The following is a 22,527-nucleotide window of genomic DNA, read 5'->3' on the forward strand; positions in this document are numbered from 1 at the left end:
CCAGGCTGGCTCACACCGCTCTGAAATGCATACAATACTGCTGCTGTAACTAGATAAGCCTCCTAAGATCTCCATGAGTGACAGTAAAATTAGGATTAAATGAGAAAATATATTACAAAGATGATAGCTGATCTGTGTAATAATGATCCGTCTCCAAGAGAGTACAATAAGCACTAATTATGCTCGATTAAAATGGGTCTTTACAACTACATTTTACAGGAAAGTTAGAGGGCTAGATAAGACATCAAAGGGCAATTAAATCCACCTTCCTCTCTAGCTCCAAGTCATGTTCAAGCATGCCTAGCCTCTTCATGGTAGGTATTGCCTGAACCCATCCATAAGAACTTTTTCAAATGATGGAGGACTGTACAATTTCCTTAGGACAGGCACAAAATTGTTCCCTAAAGAACTGAGCTTGAAACAATCGCCAATCATCATGAGAGAAGGTGGTCTTGAGGAGTCTCACGGTCCAGAACTGACTTTGCGGAAAACCTTTCCAAGATGCAGAGCCTCATTTCTCTGTGATGAGTTACTGAGCTCCTCCACTAGCAAACACAGAAGAAAGAGAAACCCCCTCTGCTCCAGTGTTCCTTATTACGTTGATGTATGCACCTGACCTGTATTTTGACTGCAAAAGCTGAGGACTGTGGAGATATCAGAGGAATACAGAAAATAATAATAATAATAAAGAACCCAACTCTTCAGTATTCTCCATTTTTTCTTTTCACTTAATGTTTTCATAAATGTAAAGTCTTTATACAGAATCTCATGATTAGTAAGAAGCAGAAGAGGAAAGAGAATCTAGACTCCAGAACATACGTAATGGGACTAAAAGTCAGCTGGGCCATAAAGGAAAATCTCAAACTCCACTTTCATTGATCATCTCTTAACATGCTTATAAGTCATGCCAACTCTTCAACATGTAATTCAAATTAGATTCACAAGTTTTTCCAAAATAAATGATTCTGTGGGCCTTTCAAAGGCCACCTGGGCCCCACAAAGTGTGCTTTCACAGAGGAATTAGCTTTACTGTAAAGCTCCGGGCAGCGGTTTGAGAATGGCTCTGTCACATATATTCATGATGGTTTACCAGAATTCATAGTGAGGACTGCATCAATGTGACCTGTTACACTAGCATTCATGAGTGAATTCAGATCAAATATTAAAGATACATAACAATACCATAGCACAGGTCAGATAAAATTAAACTAGAAAATTCTAGAGGATGTGGCAAACAGGAGCTCTGATGCATTGGCAGATGTCCAGATCAAGAACGAAAAGTGTTTGACTCCAGGTTTGTCTAAAAATTAGTCGATTTGAACAAATACGATGCTGAAAATGTGAGAAGGTTTAATCTGTTGCAAGTGTAAATTGAATATTTAGCTAATCTCTACCTCCAGCTTCATGAGCTGCAGCTGATAGCAATAAAATAAATCCTTACCATTCTGTGAATCATGTCCGACAGGTCTCGTTTGAACCATGTTACATTTGATCAAATGTTTGCTGTTCCAATTTTGAGTGCTGATGTTAAATTAATGACTCACCTCAATAAAACATCAACCACTTGTAAGAGGAGTTGCTGTTTCCTGTTCTGGCTGGTTGACTTGTATACTCAGTGATGTAAAATCACTCTTCTGAAAATTCATCTATGTTGTGCTTTTCTGTAGCCCCCATCGCAATACAGTGGAAGGGCCAGATCCTGTCCTATGGTCACTTAGGCCAAAAGTGACAAGAAGGGGCCAACAAAGATATCCTGTTGGAAGATTTATGGTTCCCCCAGCATAAAGTAGCACAACCTGCTGTACAGCCGGCTGTACCAGCTCTACCAATACCCAGCCAGTCCCAGTAGCACCACACAGTGTTTGGGAAAAGGGTCTGGAGGTCTGGGAGCTCCTTGGAGCTACTGTCGGCAGATATGTGTAAGAGCAGAGCTGGGGCTGCTCCGAATAATTCCAAGAGAGACAAGGATTCCTGGAGGTCCCTGATATCGGAAAGAATAAAACTAGCATTTAGTCTAGCTTGCCCGACCCAGTGAGAAGGGACAAGTATTTCAATATGGAACATAAAAGCAGAAAGATGGAAGGACCTAGAGCATCAGATGGCTTCCCTCTGGAGTATCTTTTTCAAGCCCAGTCCTTTGGCTCTGGTTTCCTTTGTGATTGAAATATTACAGGAATTCTTTCATTTAAAGCTGCTCATTTTCACTCCAGTCCAGCTCCCACAATCAGTGCATCATGTTTATTAGAGCTGAATGGGGAAATTATTCTGCAGAACACTACAAATAGCCTCAGGTGGTAAGCCAGACCATCAGACAAAACAGAGACAAGCAGTTAGAAAAAATTGGCAATGCTGAAAGCAGCTTTCTGTTTCTTTCATTTGTGGGTATGTGAACAAATGTATATATGTATGCAAGAGACACAGGCACCCACTTAGAAGTCTCTAGCTCCTAGGTTCTCTATGTTAGAGTTCACTTCATCTTTTTTCTAATCATGGCAGTTTGTCTTCAAAAATTTAGCTAAGAAAAATAATAAATAAAATAAATAAAATGCTGCTCCACTTACGTTCCAGTCTATAGTAACAAAGAAAGGGTGACGTTTAATTTCTTCCACTCCATCGAACCCAGCACCTGACAAGAGAATGAAAGAATCAGAATGAAGTCATGCTTAGAAGAGTGCTGCATGACATCTCTTCTCCAGCCTTCCTCCCTGTCCCCTTTTTTCTTCTGACAAAGCCGGAGTCACCATCTAAACATTTCTTCTCGTCAAGAAACCCTGAACAGTGCAACTGCCATAACACTAAAAACAACCATAAATACAGACAATGGCACTTCATTAATGAACATCTGATGGCTGAGGGTTTTTTACTTTTCTCTAATTGAGGCTGGTGCCAAGGCTGAATAGCTGCTCTCTTCAGGCTTCAGATGAGACGTGGGATTTCAGCCGCAGCAGAGCGCACACACCAGCCAGGCCAGGAGAGGCCCCAAGATGTCCTAATGCTACGGCAAGGCTCCTGCCGCGCCCCGCCACCAGCAGCAGTTCTTCTATCTGCACCTACTTTCAAATCTTGTCTAATTACCCATCCTCCACAGATGGGGAAAGCTGCACTACAAATAAGTTCAGACTCAAAATACCAAAAGGCTCCAAATGATTAGAGGTAAGCCAGGGTTTTAGGTTCCCCCTTTTCAAATACCATCTTCAAATTTGTGTGAGTACCAAAATCATCACTCTCTGTGGTATGTTTCCTTCACTGATAATATCGTTAATTTTTTTGTTACATTACTCCATAGGAAATTTAGGGAAACTCTTCTGAGATCGGGTAATGAATCTAATTCTTTCATTACTTTTGCCTTTTGTCTTCACTGAAGATTGCCTTTTTTATTCCTTTAGTTGAATTTATTTGCTCCAGTGCCATCGCAAAAACCAACAGGTGCTCAGTAATAATTAAACAACTGTCAGAGATGATTTAGCATGCCATTTTTTCGGGTTGATTTGACTTTATTAATAGCACCTTGCATTTTCCAGTAGGAGAAATAACATCTGGAAGCAAAGGCTTTGCATTGCAATTTTGGAATCGGTTCCTGAAAGGTACCCAGCACTTCTTTACAAGGATGCTGAGCATCCTTGATTCCCAAGAGGACTTGGGATTCATGAGCACCTTGCAAAAGACACTCAGCACCTCAGAGGACTCAGCTTTTTATATGCAGTATTTGTATTTTCTGAAGATCAACATTACAAGCAGCTTTAGAAAGGTCTTGTCAACTCAAGCTTTTGTAAAATGTGACATCTGCTCTCCTTGTGTACAAGACATTACTGATGTTTGCCAAAATGCACTGATCAGGAACGGCTTCCTACAGCCTGCTTAACATTCACCGATGAATGGATACCGAAAGCAAACACTTTGTGAACATAACATGCAGGATTGTCTGTCAGGCCTGCTGGATAATAACGCAAGAGGAATGTTCTTCTGACTACTTCCCCATCCTGGTAATCTTACAGTATAGACAATTGTAAGTGACGCACATGAGGATAAACAACCCTAGCCCACCATACAAAATTATGTGCTCGGAGGTGATCATCCGCCCTCAGGAGTGAGGTCTTTGGGTTGCGATGGACAGTTCCAGGGAAAGACAACATGAAATCAAATCTTAGAAAGAGAAAAGAGGACAAAAGGGAGAACATCATTACACTGCCACTGAATAAGTCTTTTTGTACACCTACAGCTTGAGTATGGAATGTAGTTGACACCCTCACCTATAAAAGGGTATATTCATTAAAGGTAGAAAAAATCAAAGAGGGGCAACAAGGAATGGTATGGAATGACTGACTTTTCAACCTCGAAACAGATGACCGAGGGGGTATACGATAGAGATCTAAAAAGTCATGATTATTTGGAATGAGGGGATAGGGATTAACTCTTCCACATCTTTTCCAGTACAAGAATATAGGTCATTAAATGATGCTAGCAGGAATCAGGTTCAGAACAATCTGGAGATGTTTCCTCAGGCAAAAGATAGTTGTGTGACATGGAATTCCTTGGAAAAGATGTTGTGGATGCAAAATATTTATATAGGTTCGGGGGGGACCAGAAAAGTATGTTGAAATGAAATCTGTTGAAGATTACTTCATCAACAAACCACAAGAGGTTCAGGAAACCCCTTGCTTGAGCTTAAAGCAGGTGTAGATTGGCAGAGAATTTGGGTGAAATATCACACATATGCTTACCCTATTTTTACTCTTCCCTAGGCAGTTGTTTATGGCCCCTGGGTACTGAATAAGAAAATACTAAGACTTGGATAGTAGTAAGACTTGTTCTATGTCTTCCTCAGCATGTTTTTTCAATGCACAGTCTAAAGTCTGCACTAGATACCCTTGGCAGATTCATTCTGATTTTAGCAATGACAACAGAAACATGAAACCAAGACAGTTACTCTGAAGAGAATTACATTAAGCAACTCTTCAGAGAGAAACAGCTGTGAAAAATGTCTTGCATTCAGTGGTGGTGACTGGAAGCTTTGTAATGTGCCGTAGTTGCTCTTTACTACATAAGGATGAAACCCAAGTGCCAAACTGATTTTGAAGGACTGGGATAAATGCTACAGACATTGTAAGCTACTGGTAGCCTACCCCAGACTGAGGATGACTGCTGATGCATTCAATCTTCTCTGCTCTGTCCCTTCCCCACCGTCTCCCTTTTCCCTCTTTTGTAGGCTTATGGACACATCATTGTGTGATGGGAATGACCCGCCTTTTTCAGATGATCCATTTGAAAGCCACACTTTTTGCTACTGTTGGTGTTCTTTTTTCCACAAAAACACAGAAATCAGAACCAAGGGAAAAGCCCACCCATAGCTACTTCTATCAGTGGAAGACTGCAGTCTGCAGTAAGGAATGCAGCATGCAGTTGACACAGGCATTTGCTTGAAAAATCAGAATTTTCCACTTGGGGCCACCTCAGAGCTCTGGCACAGAGAGAATACATTGTTAGCAGTGCCAGGGCTTGACTCCACCTCTGGTTAGTTTAATGTATTAAAGAGATTTAGGACAGTAATAGTCTAATTTTGCAAAGAGTGAAGGACTTCCAATTCCCAGCAGCCGATTTTACACCATGGATAAGGTTCAGCGCTTCCTGCAGTATTTACTCCCTGATCTTCCCTGCCATGAGACCTGCTGGTGTAGCCCATGGCACCCTCTCAGGCCGTGTGCTGTGGCTGCAGGCAGTGGCGTGTGGCCTGGTCCTCTCCTCAAATGGGGACAGCTCTGGGAGCCTGGAGGGGTGATCCTGACCGCGCTGTGGAAGTCCATGGGAGAGGTTAGGCACCGGTGCTTATGGTGGAGTCTCTCTGGATTTGCTCAGCACGTTTCATCCATTCATCTACCATCTGCAAATCTATAGTGGTACTGGAAAGAGATGTGCTTTCATGGAAAAAAGAGAAGCACAGGAGTGACTGGAAAGTCCTGTTTCATGGGTGTAGACATTTCTTGGCATAGAGATGGGTATTTAGCAGACTGCTGAAGTGCAGCACACGATGGCACACCACGTGACCGCAAACCTTTCACCTTCCTCTAGGTTTCTGGTTGTTTTTTTAACTTCACTTTAACTTCAATTTAGTAATCAAACCTATCTGTAAAGAATAATCAGCACAATCAAACCTACTGCCTGCAAATATTCCTACGTGCCATCCAGTCCCATGAGGGTCTGAGAAGATAAAGAACGCTTTCAGATCAAATTGCCAGTTTAAACACATTATAGAGTGCAAGGATTTATATAAAAGCAGCCTCATGTTAATAAGTGAGAACTTTGATTATCTAAGATTGTTTTATGCCTGTAATAAAAGTGTCTGCGAGCAGTAACAGTACAATGTTTTATTTGTAATTGGTTTTGATTGCTGAATCATTACGGACAATGTGAGCCTTGAAATATATTAAGGGGAAAAAGGGAGACCTATGAAATTTGAAAGTTGACTATTTGGAAATTCAAAATGAGCAGAAAGAGTTTCCAGATTTTTAGTCTCAGATAATAAAATTTTAGTGTCTCCACAGCTTCAGAATCTTTTTAGTGGGCTAGATTTTTTGAAGTGTGTTCCTAAGGTTTATAAGACAGATGTACAGTCACTCTGACAAAGGTGAAGCTTGTTTTTTAAAACTCATCATCTTATAAAATTGAAAAACAAAGTTTTCTACGTGCCAAAGGAGAATGCATCTTCTCTGAGAACATAGGATTAAGGAAATAATAACTATTTCTTTGGCTTTTACTCTGAATCTACCAGCGCATGCTTTTACTCTATACTTTCTTGGCCAAGCTTCTCAGTTATAAGGACTCTGGAACCTTTATACTGCTCAGCAGTGCAGGGAGTTTCTGAAATGCTCTTTATATTCATTTACCTACCTGAGTAGATCCAGGCTTCAGGGCAAGTAAGAATTAGTCCCTTGCCTAAGTTCCTGGTGATGTAATGAACTAACACCTTCATCGTACAATTTCGTTTCGGAGATGCTTACTCCTTGTTTGCCTGGATATTCCGGTTAGTTTCTTTTAAGAATTTAAAATTATGCTCATCCATAATCTGAAATTTGTTGTACTTAATCAGAGCAATACTACCAAAGCAGTGCTATGCAGACTATTTGTACAGCAGAGTGTATCGGCTCAGAAAAGAACAGACAGTGCCCATAACAAGGGATGCCAAAGGAAGGAAGACTTTCCATTCCTTAAAAATTTGTTCTAAAGCATTAATACAGGCACCAGACTTAAAAACAGAATCAGGTAAACTGGATTACTAAATTCCTTCTCTGCCTTGTCTGAGTATCTCCCTTCAACACTAATATTTTTTTCCATTAATAATCCAAAGCTTCAAAACAAAGTTTCAAAGCAAAATTTTAGAATACATCATCAATCTTTACTTCTATTTGTTAAGATATCAAAATCAAATGGCAAAAAGCAAGATGGTATTCAGAATAAAGTGATTTTCGAAGCTCAGCATCTTTCATCTTGCCAATGTTAAAAACACTTTGGAACTAAATACAAACACTTTCCAGATTTGCAAACTTCTGAAACAATGGCTGAAAACAAGTGTTTGATCCATAATATGGTTCATTTATTTTAGAACACTCATTAATTTTCCAAAGATTTTTCAAAACAGGATGTCTAAGCCTACTTTTCTTTTAACTTCAGACTATTATTCCTTTCCCAGAAAAAGCTAAAATCCACAAAGTTGAAGCAGTCCTTTTATCTACTGACTTCTGTTCAGTATTTAGGCCAACCATTTAAGTATTCCTTCTTTCGTTACCAACAAGTCTGTTTTCATCGTCCTTTGTGCTGATTCTCAATCAGTTAAAACAGAAAGAGCCTTCAGAAGCTTTCCACCGCTACCCCTGAAATGTTAAGATCTATTTTTCTCTTACTCTTTTAGATTTTATTTCCTTGGATGTTTTTGTTATAAATGACCTCTTCCTTTCTCCCAGCCTTCCCAGTATTTCAATAAACCTCAGGTTTAAAACCTTGACCCTTAGCAATTTCCCATTGTTAAAAGGGAGACGATATGGGGACTAGAACTGTCATAGCTAAAAGTAAGCAACTTTGCCTATTTTAGTGAGTAGCTTTTTATTTAAGGACCAGTATCCAGAAACTCCCACTGACTTCACTGGAGCCCCATTTCGGATGGATAACAGCTTGTGGGAAGCCACAAAACAAGCAGAGCAGAACAAAACCAAGAGACGGAGACAGGGAGGAAACAGCAGAAAGAAACAGAGGGGTGGAGTGGGGAAAAGTTTATACTTGCTGCAGCATCTTATTTTTCTGAACATAGATTACACCTAGAAATCCCAAGACACTAATCTTCTCTAATGTCAAGCAAATTGCTTGAGAGCAATTGAAACCTGCTGAAAAAATGTGTTTTTGCACGATCATCTCTACAGCATATCAGACTACAAGAGCTACCATTGAGGTCAACAGGTAAAACCTATGGGAGGGCATTCCCTCCGCGGGCTGTGTGGGCATCCCCCCGGGAGGAGAGGGGCCAGAGCAGAGTGCTGAGGGACTGGCTCCCCATTCACACCCAGCCTTGCGGGAGGTCGGGTTATCCCCTGGTCCCTGTGTGGAGCAAGGGCTCTCGGCTCGTGCTCTCCCCAGTGGTCGCAACAAGAGGCAGCCTGCCCCATACTGTCCTTGTCCGCAGGAGCCAGGCTCTCTCGGAAAACGGCTGAGCCACCATGCCTGACCTCTGTGTGAGGTGGGGGCTCCGGCTGAGTTGCTGCAGCCAGGCAGAAAACATCCATTCACCTAAAACGTGACAGTCTGATGGTGCTCAGTATAAAACAGAGGGCTGGAGTAGCCCACATGCTGCCCCACCTGAAACAAGGAGCAGAGCTATCAGAGCATGAAAAGGTCAAGCAGAAGCTCAAAGGCACAGAGCAGAGAGTCCATCTTCCACACGTGTGCATGCACACCCATGTGTGCCTATGAGAAACTGCAGAAGCCATCGCTCAGGCAGATGGTGATGGAAGTGGGCTGTCAAGCGTTTCGTTCTCTGCCACCTGTCTGGCCGCTAATGCTGTGACTGCTACGCAGAGGACCAAAAGCATTACACAGCAGACCTTCCGCAGCACTACCTCCAGCATTTGAGAAGTGAGTGTGGGTACTGCAAGAAGGAAAGAGGAACCTCTCTTGCATCTCTTTTCCTTTCCACATCTCAGAACAAGCCATTTAGTAGTTTAGCTTTTTGCTTCTGACTTTACGGCTTCAACCTGAAATAATCTTACAAGCGTAAACAGTTGCAAGAGAGAACAGCAAATTGCTTTTCACAAGTCTCAGTATTTAACTAGTCTATGCCATTCTCTAAAAGACAAGTCATTTATTAGCTGCCAAAACTCCCACGGATGGCAATGACAGTCAAGCACATATTTAAATATGACCCATCAGCTCTCTTCCTGTGATACAGTTTACAGAATTGAAGGATTAAATTCCTGCTCCTAAGGTCAATTCCTGTTCCTAAGGTCACAAAAACCCCAACAGAGGTACGGAAGAAAGGTTTGTCCCTTTCCTCTAGAAGCAAATTCTTCCCTTGTTCACCCGAAACGCAGAATATGAGGGCTGTGGGGAAAAAAGAAACCTCCAAGATTTTTCACAGAACTAGATATGATTTTTAAATGAAAAACAATACAGTGCTATTATCTTCATATCATTCACTTGATATGACTGTTCCACGTAAAAAACGAAAACCAAATTTGCAATGAAAATGATGCACCAGGCATTGTCCATGACCTCGCCAAATGCAATGAATTTCTTGAAAAAACTCCCAAAGGTACAGATGGCATAAAATACATGATCCAATATATCCTTCTAGTTTATCACAATTTAAATAGGATTAATAATAAAGGGTAAAAACACATTAGTAAGAAAGGAGATAATACATTTAGGGTAATAAAGAAGAAAGCCTACTGTGAAAATGTTCCCAGCAAACAGAACGAGACAGCATCGAAACATATTTGAGAATGGGAGAGACAAATTCTACTCCCTTTTTCTCCCCACCTCAGATTTGCAGCTAAATTATACAGAATTAAAAAGATACCTGTTTCTCGGTTCCCTATATTATCATTTGCAGCAGTTATCTTAAACCCTTCATAAATGCTGGCGCTTTACTCTCCCTCTTCACTGAAAAATAAAATACAAGCTAATATCACGTTTTAGATTCAAATGGTTTGCTTGTGCTCTTTGCAAATTTCTCTAGTAATGCTCAAGGTTTAACATGCTCTGGGAAGGAATGCAAAATGCCGCATAATGAAGAGGATAACTATCAGGGAAGATGCTCCAAGAGAAACGATCACCACCTGACAAGGCAGAGTGCACATAACAAATGCCCTGATCAAATGCGTGCGCGTACCTAATCTGTTGGAGGGGTTCCTTTTGAAGAGGGCTCGCAGCAGGCTCTGGGCTTCTATACTCAAGAACTGCGGCATTCCCAGCTTGGCTCTGAAAGAACACAACACTTGAAAAGAAAGTAGATTTTTCAAAAATTTTCTCCATCCTACTGTGGTTTAAGAAGTGGAGTTGTAGTAGTCAGGATGGGCAGACAGATGAATTTGGTGACCAAAGGCTAGTGAAGCATAATGCAATACAGAGTGAGGACCTGATCTTGTTTTGTTGAAGTTAAAGAAGGTTTTACTACTGGCTTCAGTAGAGGTAGAGTAGATCTAATGATCTACTTTGCAACCTAAATAGGTCATTTTCCTACAGAAGTTTTTTCACTTTTTTAGCTTGCTGGAATAAATTTGGGAATCAAGAGGAATTTAAACAAACAAACAAAACTTCATGAAAATAATGATACTAAATCACATATTGATTAAAGAGAATAAAACTTTTCCCTCGGCGATTCACTGCTACAGGGAAAAAATGTAATAGTGAGCAAAGATAAGCTTCAAATACTTACGTCTGCACTTAACATTAAATGAACAGGAAATTTGCAAAGGAAAAGATTTGAAACTTGGCAATGACAAAACATAAGCTGTCCTGCAGAAATTTGACTGTTCCTACTTTTGTGTGGCTAATGACATCCTTTATTACAGAAAGTAAGATACATTTCTTTTGTAAGACCCACTCAGTAATTCACTTCCTACTATTTATGCTGAAGGCAATTTTAGAACCACAAGCAGGCATCAGCTGTGCCTGCCTTACCAAATTCATGCCTTACATAGCTTTGAAAAATGCATTATGCACATTATTATTCTCTACCCTTCATATACATAGGACCTACAGGCTGCCCGTAGGGTACAGCTAACTCATAGTTAGAGGAACGAAAGCAGTTTCGGTACTCACTTGAGAATGAGTGCCATTGTCTCCTTTCTGTCTTTTCCCTGGAAGGGTAATGATCCCGTCAGCATCTCAAACTGTGGAGTAACAACAAAACGGTAAATCAAATGAGTGTCGAGATGGTCTGCATAGCCGATAGACACCACACCCACCTTCTATTTCCAACACAACTGAAAACTTGAGGAAAAGAAATGGTCCAACGGGCTGTACTTCAGAAAAAAATGACACAGTAAGTCTGGGTTATGCAGAACATGAATGACCAACGTGACTGTTTCGTTCAAGAGTCTTGTTACAAACTGTTTACACTGATACTTGGGGTCAAGTTTTGGTATGTTTGGGAAGAAGTGTCATATATGCTGTTTCCTCCAGCACCTGTTTTATGGCCAATGCTGGAGATGAGATATTTGGCTGGAGGGACCCTTAGTCTGAATGGGTACGGCTGTTCTTAGATGTTTGGCATGGACTGTGGTGCAAGGAAAATGGGTTCAACATGCCGCTCCCCATCTTTTTAGCTTGAGTCGAACCACCTTTTTGATTGTATATTTGCACCACTTAGAGACACCACTGATATACTTTGCAGGAGAAACATGCACAAACCCCACATTCTCAAGGCATTTGAGCGTGCTTTTTTCTCTCCCGCTTCGGTTCCCCTGGCTGTATCCAGTGATGAATTTTGCAAGTGTCACATTTAACTGAACCCAAATCTCAAAGCAGAACTCAGCAATCATCATCAATTATTTGCCTAACTAACTCACACATGAAAACATCAAGCAGTTATGGTTCCTTTGAAACAGATTAGTGCTTTCAGTAAATTTGACAGGAATTTCACATTTGTAAAAACCAAAACAAACAAAGAAGCTCGCCTAATATGGATTCAATACCAGGTCTTTCACGCAGCTCTTGCCACAGTGTTTCTCGAGGGTATGAGTGGGAGCTGGTTCCGCTGACTAAGGGATGATGAAGGTGATGCTTCACCAAACACAAAGACACCAAGAACATAATTCAGCCTGGGCACAAAGGAGGACAATGTCCATTGAGAGTAAGGAGAACAGTTACCTGCTTATGTCTGTGACTCAGGCTTTGGATCTCTGCTACTATAATAAGTACCTACTAATTAATATTCATTGCTGTAATTAAACACCTGTTAAGGCAGGACAGACTCTGCAACCCTTATGTAGTTTTTGTACCTTATCACACAAGTAGCTTCATTGCTCTTAGGAAGCACATTTGTGCAAAAAAGGATCCTTTCATTACCAAAACCCATGTCAGACTGCCCCACAGCCTGACTCTTCCCTTTTCCCAGATTAAATATAGCCATACCATAAGAAAAATGTAAGAAAGCATAAGAAAACTGTAACCGTGAATCTGTTATTTAAAACAGTTTTGGGAGGAGGGCAGAGGAGAGGTTTAGAACCCAGGTAACTAATTGACTATAATTAACTGAAGGATTAATCTGCACTAGTAACAAATTACCTCGAGGTAATAAAACACATAGCAGAAACAAGGAAAAAACACTTTTTAAAAGTGTGTATGGCTGACAATATAACCAAGATTTGAAAAACACAAATGTGTGAACCCCTGCTTGGTCTAGGAGAGTCAAGAGAAGAGCTGCCTGGTACAGCTGGAGGAAAGCAGCTCATCTTCTAGAGAGAAACATGGTGGGGAAGAATTTTTAAAACTGCCTAACTGACACTGGAGCTCAGGCACCATTTTCAAAGTAATTCTGACCTATTAGAGCCTCAGTCCTGATAAAAGTGTTGATATACTGGGGATGAAGGGCAGAGAACATTGCTTCCCAGGGCAGCAGCAGAAGTGGCACATACTGTACCAAGCCCTCCTCACAATTTCTAAAGAGTTTACATTCAGGGTAAGTACCTAATGTTCACTTACACGTGCTCATGCTACTCTGTTATAATAAATCTAATTTAACAGCACTAACAATGACTGCTACAGCTCATTCATTTTGGCAGAAATGGGCTTGACACTGCTGATGCGGATGATACAGATATAAGCAACTGCTTGGTCAGTGACTATGTGGGAAGATGACGGCTGTAGCTCCCACCCACCACGATATCACAGAAGATCTGCAAATGCACCACGGGTGCAAGGGGCCGAGAAACCTGAAGTCAAGAAATTCAGATGCAGTGTCCAAGAGGGGAGGAAGGAGGGAAAAAAGAAATTTAAGTTGTAGGATGGAGCAGGGGAAATGACTGTCCTGGAGGCTGCAGGGAATATTTAGTGCGCTGCACTAATGGCTAGCACTTTGGTACCACGTGTCGCCAATTACGCAGGTCTAATGTTGAGATTAATTCAGATTCAGAAGAAATGCACTTAACATCAATATTTAAAGTGAAAGGCAGCTACAATGAGTTAAATGTACCAGAGCTTTTTACTTCAATGAACTCAACTGAGCAGCAGCTGGAAGAAAGCACTGGTTTCTCAATTGCCGTCCTGATTACATCTGTTGAAGGTTAAAAATGAAATAACAAGACCAAAAAAAAAAAAAAGTTCATCTCATCAGTTAAAGCTACTGCTTTACTGCACAACAACCTGTTTTCCCGCTTATTTTTTCAAAACATCAAGAATCTTGCTAAACCTAAACATGCAAACAGAAGTGAGCACTTGCTGCTAACATCCTTCCACATAAATAGAGAGTTGTATGGGTCACAGCAGGTTGACAAGGAGCTAAGCCTAGGTGTGAAGAAATTGTAGGATTTTTGGCTATTAAAGCAGACTCTATAGTCCTCCCAGAAGACAGTTTTCACCCTCCCCACTTCTCCATCTGTATAAATCATCTGTTTGCTCCTTGCCTCCCAATGATTTGCTTCTTGGGTACTCTGGAGGGCCACCTTCTGTTAGCTAGTACTTCAGAAGGCTTTGCCTCCCTCCAATCTTGACTTCCTTTCTGTACCAATATTCAGCAAGAAAGGCAAATATTCCCTGTTCCAGTTCAGCTGCCTATTAAGAGAACCACAGAATTAAAGCTCGGTGGGAAGGGGCCTCTGGAGTCACCTAATCCAGCCCCTGCTTAGGTCTCGACGTACACTGCAGTGCTTCCTTTCTCTAGTTTTCAGGGCAATTGCCAATTTCAGTAGGCAAAACACCAGCACTGGACACCCCAGAAGATACACATGTGGGAAGACCTTGGGAAAGAGGGACACATTTCCTGAGGGAAAGGATTCAAGAAGTGACCCTGGTAGGTCACTGAGGAAGATAATGAACAAGAAAAAATCCACAGCCTGGGGTAATTGCCAGATGAATCTTCCTAGCAGATGGAAGGAGAGCAGATTGTGCAAATTACTTCAGCCCAAGTCTGCTAAAGTATTGTGAGCCTAGGACAAAATTCAGGGTTACAAAGAAACTTAATACCACTCAGTTTGGGAGAGCAGAGAGAGACACTCTTGTCAGGACAGCCGGGTTCCCCTCTCAACACTTCCAGTCATTTTCCAGGTAGCTGGGAGCCAGTCAGCCACTCAGTTTTACCATTTGTAGAATGTATTAAGTATTTTTCATTATTAGCCAGGTGTGAAGCATGAGTTAGTGTTTACAAAGGGTTTGAATGCCTTCACATAGCAGCTAGCATAAACATTCAAAATACTGTTCATGAAGACCATCCCTTGCACTGGGAATAAAACAAGTGTTATGATGGGATTTTGTAAAAGAAGATCATATTGCTTTGATGTCTCGTACTGATTTTTCCAAGGCCACTGTACAGTTACCAGAAAATTACTACAGAGCTGACTACTTTGTCTGGATACCAAAAGGATATTTTCTTTTCTTGTGAAGACTTCACTACTAATAAAGTGAAGACATCACTGCTAACAAATATAAACACATTCATTTTTATTTGGGACTGCCTAGTGAGTCATCACACCCCTTCCTTCTCTAATTATATTCCCCTCTCTGCTCACATGACTCTCAAAGGTGTACAGTGGTTTTTTTTTCCCTGAACTGAAACAGATACAACTTCCATGAGGTCTGTGGCCTTGTAAACCAGCTGGTACGATGAACTACAAAACCACTGCTTTGAGAGGCCTTCCAAGAGACTTGTGCGTGTTATATTGTGCAGACCAGTTTATTTGGGCTTCAGTGATGGCAGTGTGGGCATCAAGGCTATTGCAGTGCAGCTGCAAAGATATTAGTCATATACATGACTGTTTAACAATTTAAGTCAATCACTTGTTAGTGCAGATCTCTTGATGCAAAGCTTTTGTAGAGTATGTCCTATCCAAAATCTCCAATGCAATGAGTAAGATGCAGGAAGGCAGAAAACGAAATCTGTCCGGTCATGATAAACCACATAAATTCACCAGCACAAACTTTTAATTGGGTCCCAGCAGTCATCATCACATACTAAATGAGAGGTAGGTACTGTCCTCTGGAATGTTTGGAAAGGGTGAATTTCAAGATTTGTATAACTATACCCGTTGACACATACTAAGCTACCATAAAACAATTCAAACAAACTGAGCAGCAAACGAACAGAGCAGGTAACAGTTTTGGTTTTGTGGCCTGTGTCGAAGACTTAGCTGGTGGTGAATGAAGTTCTACTGTTGTTCACAGTAAAACTCCCACTGAGTAATAATTAATAACTAATTAGTAAGACAAGACCAGAATTTCATCTTTCTCAGATAAGTTTGTTTCGATATTAATAATCGCAACATGCCACAATTAATGTCACCTTCAAGGATCATTCAGTTTGATTGTAGCCTGTGCCCTGGTCAATGCAGGTTGGCAAGGAGCTGTTAGCACAACCCGACTCTTCGTACTGTAGCATTAATCCCGCTTCACAGAATAAAACAGACAAGAGAGTGTTTGGTTGCTCTTCTGGCTAGGTTACAGGCCACTGTGTCACTATCTGCCTCATGTTACCTCTATTGACCAAAATTTTAGGTATGAAAATTACACTATCACATTCACTTCCTTTCAGTCTGTGGATATGCCACCAACTGGTATATTTTCTTTGTATATTTCACATCATACTGCAAATTACTTAGAGAGAAATGCTAATAAATCATTTAGATACCATTTAATTCTCTTCAGTTTTTCAGACTGGCAGAAAAACAGCTTCCCTAACAGAACATACAAGTGACAGACCAATGAAAACAAGGAGAGATGAGCAGAGCGAAAGACAGCACCAAAAAATCCTCCTGCACTTTTAGTGTATGGAAATACCCTTTTTCTGCCCCAATCAGTTAATTGTTAAAAAGGAAAAAAGATTGAACTGATTAAAGCTATTTTTCTCTAAGAAGTCTGGTAGCATTCAAAGGCTTAAAGCATTAGCTTACAGTTAAAATGATTTTACTCTCTTTAACTCATCTCCTTTTACATGGATTCTTATCTTTTCTAATTCTAATACATTGAATCCCTCGGGGAGGGGATGAAAAGAGAGATGGAGGAAAAAAAAGAAAAAAGCCTAGCAAAAAACAGGCGGGAAGGAGCCAAGTTCATTAGCAGGTGAAAGAAAAACAATCTATGCACCAAATACACCATCATGTCTTTTTAACTGGAGACAGACAGTGAGAAGGCACAGCTATCCTCCAGAACTAAACATACAATAAAAAAATTTAAAGGGTTGGGATATATTTATTATATGACACATAACCTATTGATTTTCCTGTATAAACATATGTGGTTCAGAAGTGCTGAGCATCCACAAATGGATTTGTGGCCATAGAAGATAAGCTTTTTAATTCTTTTAAATTCAGGTAATAAATTATTTACTTAGATTAACTGCTGTCAACCAGCTAGATCAGTGATGCAGGCCCTCCCCACACCAAATTTTCACTAGTTTTCACATTGCTTCCTATCCTTACTTCCTTTGGTGACACAGTTGTCTACTGAGGGTAAACAACATTTAAACACACTCTATGGATTGTGGGCTGCAGTGTAACATATAGCTACCTAAAATAGCTTCAGTACCACAGGAAATGGAGCTGTATTAGAAGAGCAGGTTGCTATATTAATTTATGCTTCTGTCCTGGTTCTGCAGGGGAGCCGTGATAACCATGGTGAGGTGCAATGTGAGGCACAGCTGCAGTGCTGCGCTGCGTTGCCTTGCCCATTAGTGGCCATGCACTGAGCACTTGGGTAGACCTGCAGCCTGCACACTTCAGGAGAGAGCAGCATCACCTTCATTATCTGAATATATCCCTGAGAAAGTAATAAAAGCTCAAGGGACAGCACTGTGCTTGATAAAATGATGCTAGGAATAACTGCTTCAAAAAACCTACAGCGTTCACATAGCTTTTAAAAAATCACAGCGTCACAAAACAACTTCTCCTTGATCTTCCCTTCATCCTCCTCAGCAGCAATGGCACCACAGACTGAAGAGGCTGGACGGGTGCAGGAGGGAGCAGGTTAGTGCTCGAAGATCTAATTTTAGATGGCTGGCGTGTGGTGGATTCAATAGCTCTCTGAAAAACTTTCCTGACACTGCATCCCAGTGTCAAATACTGCAGCACTCAGAAGGATGTTATTGGGTCCTTCTCATAAGCCAAGTAGCTCCACTGTAGTTATTAGATATCTCTTGCAGAGCTCTTCTTGGAAAGCGTTTTCCAGGACCTCACTTGTTAAGCAGTGGGGAGCTTTCTTCTACTTTCCAGGCAAACTATATTTCATAATGAGTTTATTCCTATCTGCTTTCAGGGAAACATTAGTCTCTAGCCTAAATAGCTCCTTTCTCTCTGTGGTGTTTTTCCCTGTGATGTATTCATAGATGGTATAGGTACTATACCATCTTTGGACCATTATTGGACTAACAAGCATCTTCAATTAATGAATTTCCCCTGCAACGCTGTACCAAACACTTTATTATAATGCAGGCACATGAGATCCACTTCATTTACTTTGTTTAGAAAAAGATGGCTACCTTATCAAGTAAAATATCAGATTAATCTAGCACGACTGATTTTTGGTAAATTCATGTTGTGTTTTAACTAACTTTTAATTGAATTCCATGCATAAAAAATGAATTAGCACAGTTACAAATATTGATTCCATTTAAACTACCTCCAGAATATCTTGCAGGACTCTTAAAAGTTAAGCAACAGTGTGGAAAAATTGCTATTTTTTTACAGTGTTGGGGAATGGGCCTTCTTGCCCTCCGTGCCAGATATTCCTCAGTCACAAATTATCACTTCTGAGCAGTTACAATTAGAATTTCCCCTTCAATAGTTAATCCAATGCAAAGACATGTAAGAAAAAGATGAATTCCTAACTATTCCTCTGTGTCAACTGATAGATTTGTGTCTGCTTCTGGTGATTTCCTCTCTGTGAAGAGAAGTTATTTTAGAAGTTTCACATATGTCAGTTTAAAACCAGCTTCAGCATGCACTCAGGACAAAGCAAATAGCCCAAACTAGTCATAATCAAGACACAGCAAAATGGTACAGAAGAAGAAAAGAGGATGACATGGTGCCTGCATGTATTTGTTTTCTTTTCCCACCAGGAGAAAAGAGAGGTTCTTGAGTGACAGTCTCCCACCAGCTAATAAGACTGACTAGAAATCCAGTGCCAGATAGTCCAAAAACTACCTGATTCTCATTAGTGGAACAAGAATCAGCGATGTTGATGTGAAGAAGATAGATGAATGGTAAAAGAACCACTGAGGTCCTGTGAAACATTCAGAGTGCCCTCTAAAATATGTCCTTTTTGATCTATATTTTGCAGAAAGAGAGAGTAAACGTCTGAGTTTCTCTAAGAGGATATCCCTAACCTCTAAAAATTGCTGCCTGGGGAATTGTTTCCTAACAGGAACCACATTAGTAGCTAGGCAGATGTTTCTTCTGAAATGTTTGAGCTCTTCTGAGCTTGCCCTGCCCTGTTTCTGTGGAATGGAAATACTCATGGCTCTGCTCTCACCAACAGAGACAGCAAAGGACTGTGAGAAGGAAGAGAGAGAATCTGGGGCCAAATGCTACCTCATATACTGCCAGGAGCACCTGGTTCCCTATCGCTGATGCCATGAAAACGATTAAGCAATCACTACACATCTACTTCCCTATCAATCCTTAATTGCTGAAAGCGGTACTTTTTATCTGAGGGTTCTGATCACTCCTACAGCCACCCCTCCAACAAACAAACATGACTTTTCCATTACCATGAGTACGCCGAAAGACCACCAGTCGGCACTCTGCGTGTGTCCCCGGCGGTTGACCACCTCTGGGGCCATATACTCTATTGTCCCACAGAATGAATACGCTCTCTTGTCATGGTCGATGGCTTCTTTACTCAGACCAAAATCTAAATAAATTGAAACAAAAAAGACTTGTCAGGTCTTATTTACATTTTTGGCCACTTAAACTGTTCAAACAAAACACACCCACCAGCTGATGAAGCACCCTTCTGTCTGCATGCAGAAAGGCCACAGGCACGCGGTGAAGCCCTGCCTACGTGGAGTCCCTGCCTACGTGGAGTGCCTGGTTGGCATTTGTTAAGATGTCCTGAAAGTACGTGTATCATTTTCTCTGTTCAGAATGAGGTTCTGGCCCAAAGCAGAAGAGAGAGTTTAAATAGACAGAAACACATAGTTCAGGTTTGGTGAAGACAATGCTGGTAAGGATTCTTGCTCAGATAACCAAAGCATTAGGAATAATAATCCCAGATGGACAACAGTGAAAAGGATGGCCAGACAGCACCTCCAGGGCGGCAAAGGGATGTCTTTCCAGGTGTCCTCTGCACAGTGATAATTCAGAGAATTTAATCTGGAGTAAGCAGTCATACTGGAAGTACCCTTCCATCCATGGTGGTAGGCAGCCAAGCCTGCATGCTTCACACCAGTCAGGAGTACAATTTTACCAAGAAAACACTATGTTCTCCATCTGCTGTGCAGCACGGGTGCTTGATGAATTGCCAGAGAAGAGAACCCCAACACTCAGACTCTTCTGGCTTCTAAGTTTTTGTAAGCAAACTCTTTTCACGCAAAGATCAAGATGCACGGAACACACTGCAGAAAAAAACCCAGCCTGTAGACATTAAGTTTTCCATTCCTCACGTACCTGTTATCTTAATGTGGCCCTCTTCATCAAGAAGAATGCTGTAAAGCAAAAAAGCAAACATTCATTCATTAGGCAGGCACAGAGTGCAGTTAATAAACATGAATAAAACATCTTTAAGACAGGTAAGGAGATATGCAAGACTCAAATACATGTGTAAACAAACCCCCAGTGGATTATATGCCTCCAGAAAGAAAAATGATCCTCAAAGGCCCATCTAATCTCATGTCTGAAGCACACACGGCCTGCAGCAGTTGCACAGGGAGCCTCCTCTTTCCTTCATAGCATGCTCAGGGTGGGCATGCAAACAGCTCAGAAAGAACAGGGTGTTCAAAGCCAACAACTGCAGAGTATCTGCTTCCAGCAGGAGAAGGAGCTACAGGTTTTCTGCTCTTCTCATAATACTAAAGGCAAGCACACAAATAATCAGCGCTTGGACTCACTGGACCTAAAATTAACTCCAAAGGTAGACACGTTCATGCTGAAGCAATAAAAGTGACTGTAGAACATAATGACTAGTCACAGCCTAACTGCATGGATCTCAGCCCCTGCTAATTTATTCTGCCCGGAAGCATAAATGAAAATTCAGCCTGGAAGCCAAGTTCAAGTGTTCTCACGTTTGCCACCTGCCAACATATTTTATTCTCACAAAGGCACTCCAACATTTCTGTGAGAAAAATGACTGTAGTTCACAAAAAGCACTGCTAGTTTTTATGGAAACAAGAAGGAACACTGAAACTGGAAAATAATGATTTTTGCCTATAAATACCGATTCAGTAATGAGGGTGGTGTCTCTTCAGTTCTAGTTAGATTTAGTATATTTCTCTTTTTCAAAACGGTCTAGCGAGGTGTCAGCTATTTTTATATTCCCCTTCTCTTAGAGAGTCACTTTAATCCAATTATTCAGGAAGAAAATAAGACAGAAGTGAAACAAACACATTGGGATATAATTTTGTGAAAGGTTGTCTCTGTACTGAAACATAATTGAAAAGAGATGATCTTCTGTCATTCGTTTGTGTGTTTAGAAGAGACTGTTATTCTGTCATTCAACAAAGGCCAGCAGCTGAGTTACTACTATGTGTTCAATAATTAAAGCTTTTTCTTCTCGATAAAAGCATCTTTACCTCTATTCTTTCTCCCCAGGTTTCTTGAAGAGGCATAATTTTTAAGGACTAGCCTATAACAGGCATGTTTTAAATGTATTTTTGTGACTGCAATCCCTAAACGAGAGGCTTGTGCTTCAGAAGAGAACAGAATAAAACACCTGCCAATGTGGAAGTGAGCGTGAACGTATGAACTCCACAGACCTGGCTCTGGAAAACCGGAAAGGGGGAGTACAGGTCGCAGAAATCACCCAGAATTTTGCCCCACACCCAGGAAGCTCCTGTGAATAACAATGCAATTCAAAGGTCGCGGGATTTTCCCCAGAAACATTGATTTTATATTTCATAGATTTCCTATTGAAAATCCATGCTGCTTTTCTATGTATACAAGATAAGTTTTTCATACCTTTGCCCTCATTAGAGGGTTCATACCTTACCCTCATTAAAGGGATGGAGGCAATACCAACGCAGCTATCAGACTGATAATGCTGTCTTAGGTTAAGTGAGCCAGAAGCATACAACAGACTTTCTCACACCGAATGTCTGCATGAGCAGCAAAATGAACGGGTCCCGGTTTCCTATGGATGTGTATCCTATATCCCCTAAAACTTGGTCTACAGTTCCCTCCTCTCGTGTTCCCTAACCACCCTTACGGTGCCCTCAGCTGCCTGCAGCTTCCCCTGTGCAGCTGCCCCTGGCAGCACCCTTTGGACAGCTGGGTGTTTCCACATTTGCCACCTGCCAACACATATAACGCTACGGTTATGAACTGAAAATTACATTTGATGTAAAAAGAAAATAATATGCTAACAGTGAGAAAAAAGATAACTGTTGCACTGAATTAGCTTAGAGTGACAGTAAGAAGCAAATAACGATGTACCTGCTTCTGAACATCCGAATTACAACAGACAAATAGTTGTCCTTTGACTGTAGAAGCAAACTTACTATCTGATGATCATACGTTCTGTCTTCTCTTTCTATCTTTATCGCTTTACAGTCCCTTTTTATCCCACACTGTCCGTAGTAGAAATTCTGTTGTGACAATCACAATTACTTTAGCTATGGTTTGCAGGATCAGCTAATCTGAAATAAGCTAGTATTATTTTGCGGAAGGGAAAAAAGAACCAGAA

General features: G+C 41.0%; 2 protein-coding genes across 2 annotated transcripts in view; both read right to left on the reverse strand.

Moving 5' to 3' along the window:
- Positions 1 to 22,527, reverse strand: part of MPC1 (mitochondrial pyruvate carrier 1) — a 546,410-nt gene that overhangs the window by 79,218 nt on the left and 444,665 nt on the right. The gene's annotated exons all lie outside the window — the stretch shown is intronic.
- The window catches only part of RPS6KA2 (ribosomal protein S6 kinase A2), a 176,066-nt gene that overhangs the window by 41,787 nt on the left and 111,752 nt on the right, over positions 1 to 22,527 (reverse strand). The window contains exons 7-11 of the mRNA XM_076333972.1: positions 20,298 to 20,335; positions 19,400 to 19,542; positions 11,305 to 11,375; positions 10,373 to 10,461; positions 2,562 to 2,626 (exon numbers count right to left, since the gene is read on the reverse strand). Coding sequence (XP_076190087.1) covers positions 2,562 to 2,626; positions 10,373 to 10,461; positions 11,305 to 11,375; positions 19,400 to 19,542; positions 20,298 to 20,335 — 406 coding nt within the window. The remainder of the gene's footprint in view (positions 1 to 2,561; positions 2,627 to 10,372; positions 10,462 to 11,304; positions 11,376 to 19,399; positions 19,543 to 20,297; positions 20,336 to 22,527) is intronic.

This window comes from Aptenodytes patagonicus, chromosome 3 (genome assembly GCF_965638725.1).
Source record: "Aptenodytes patagonicus chromosome 3, bAptPat1.pri.cur, whole genome shotgun sequence".
Taxonomy (NCBI): domain Eukaryota; kingdom Metazoa; phylum Chordata; class Aves; order Sphenisciformes; family Spheniscidae; genus Aptenodytes; species Aptenodytes patagonicus.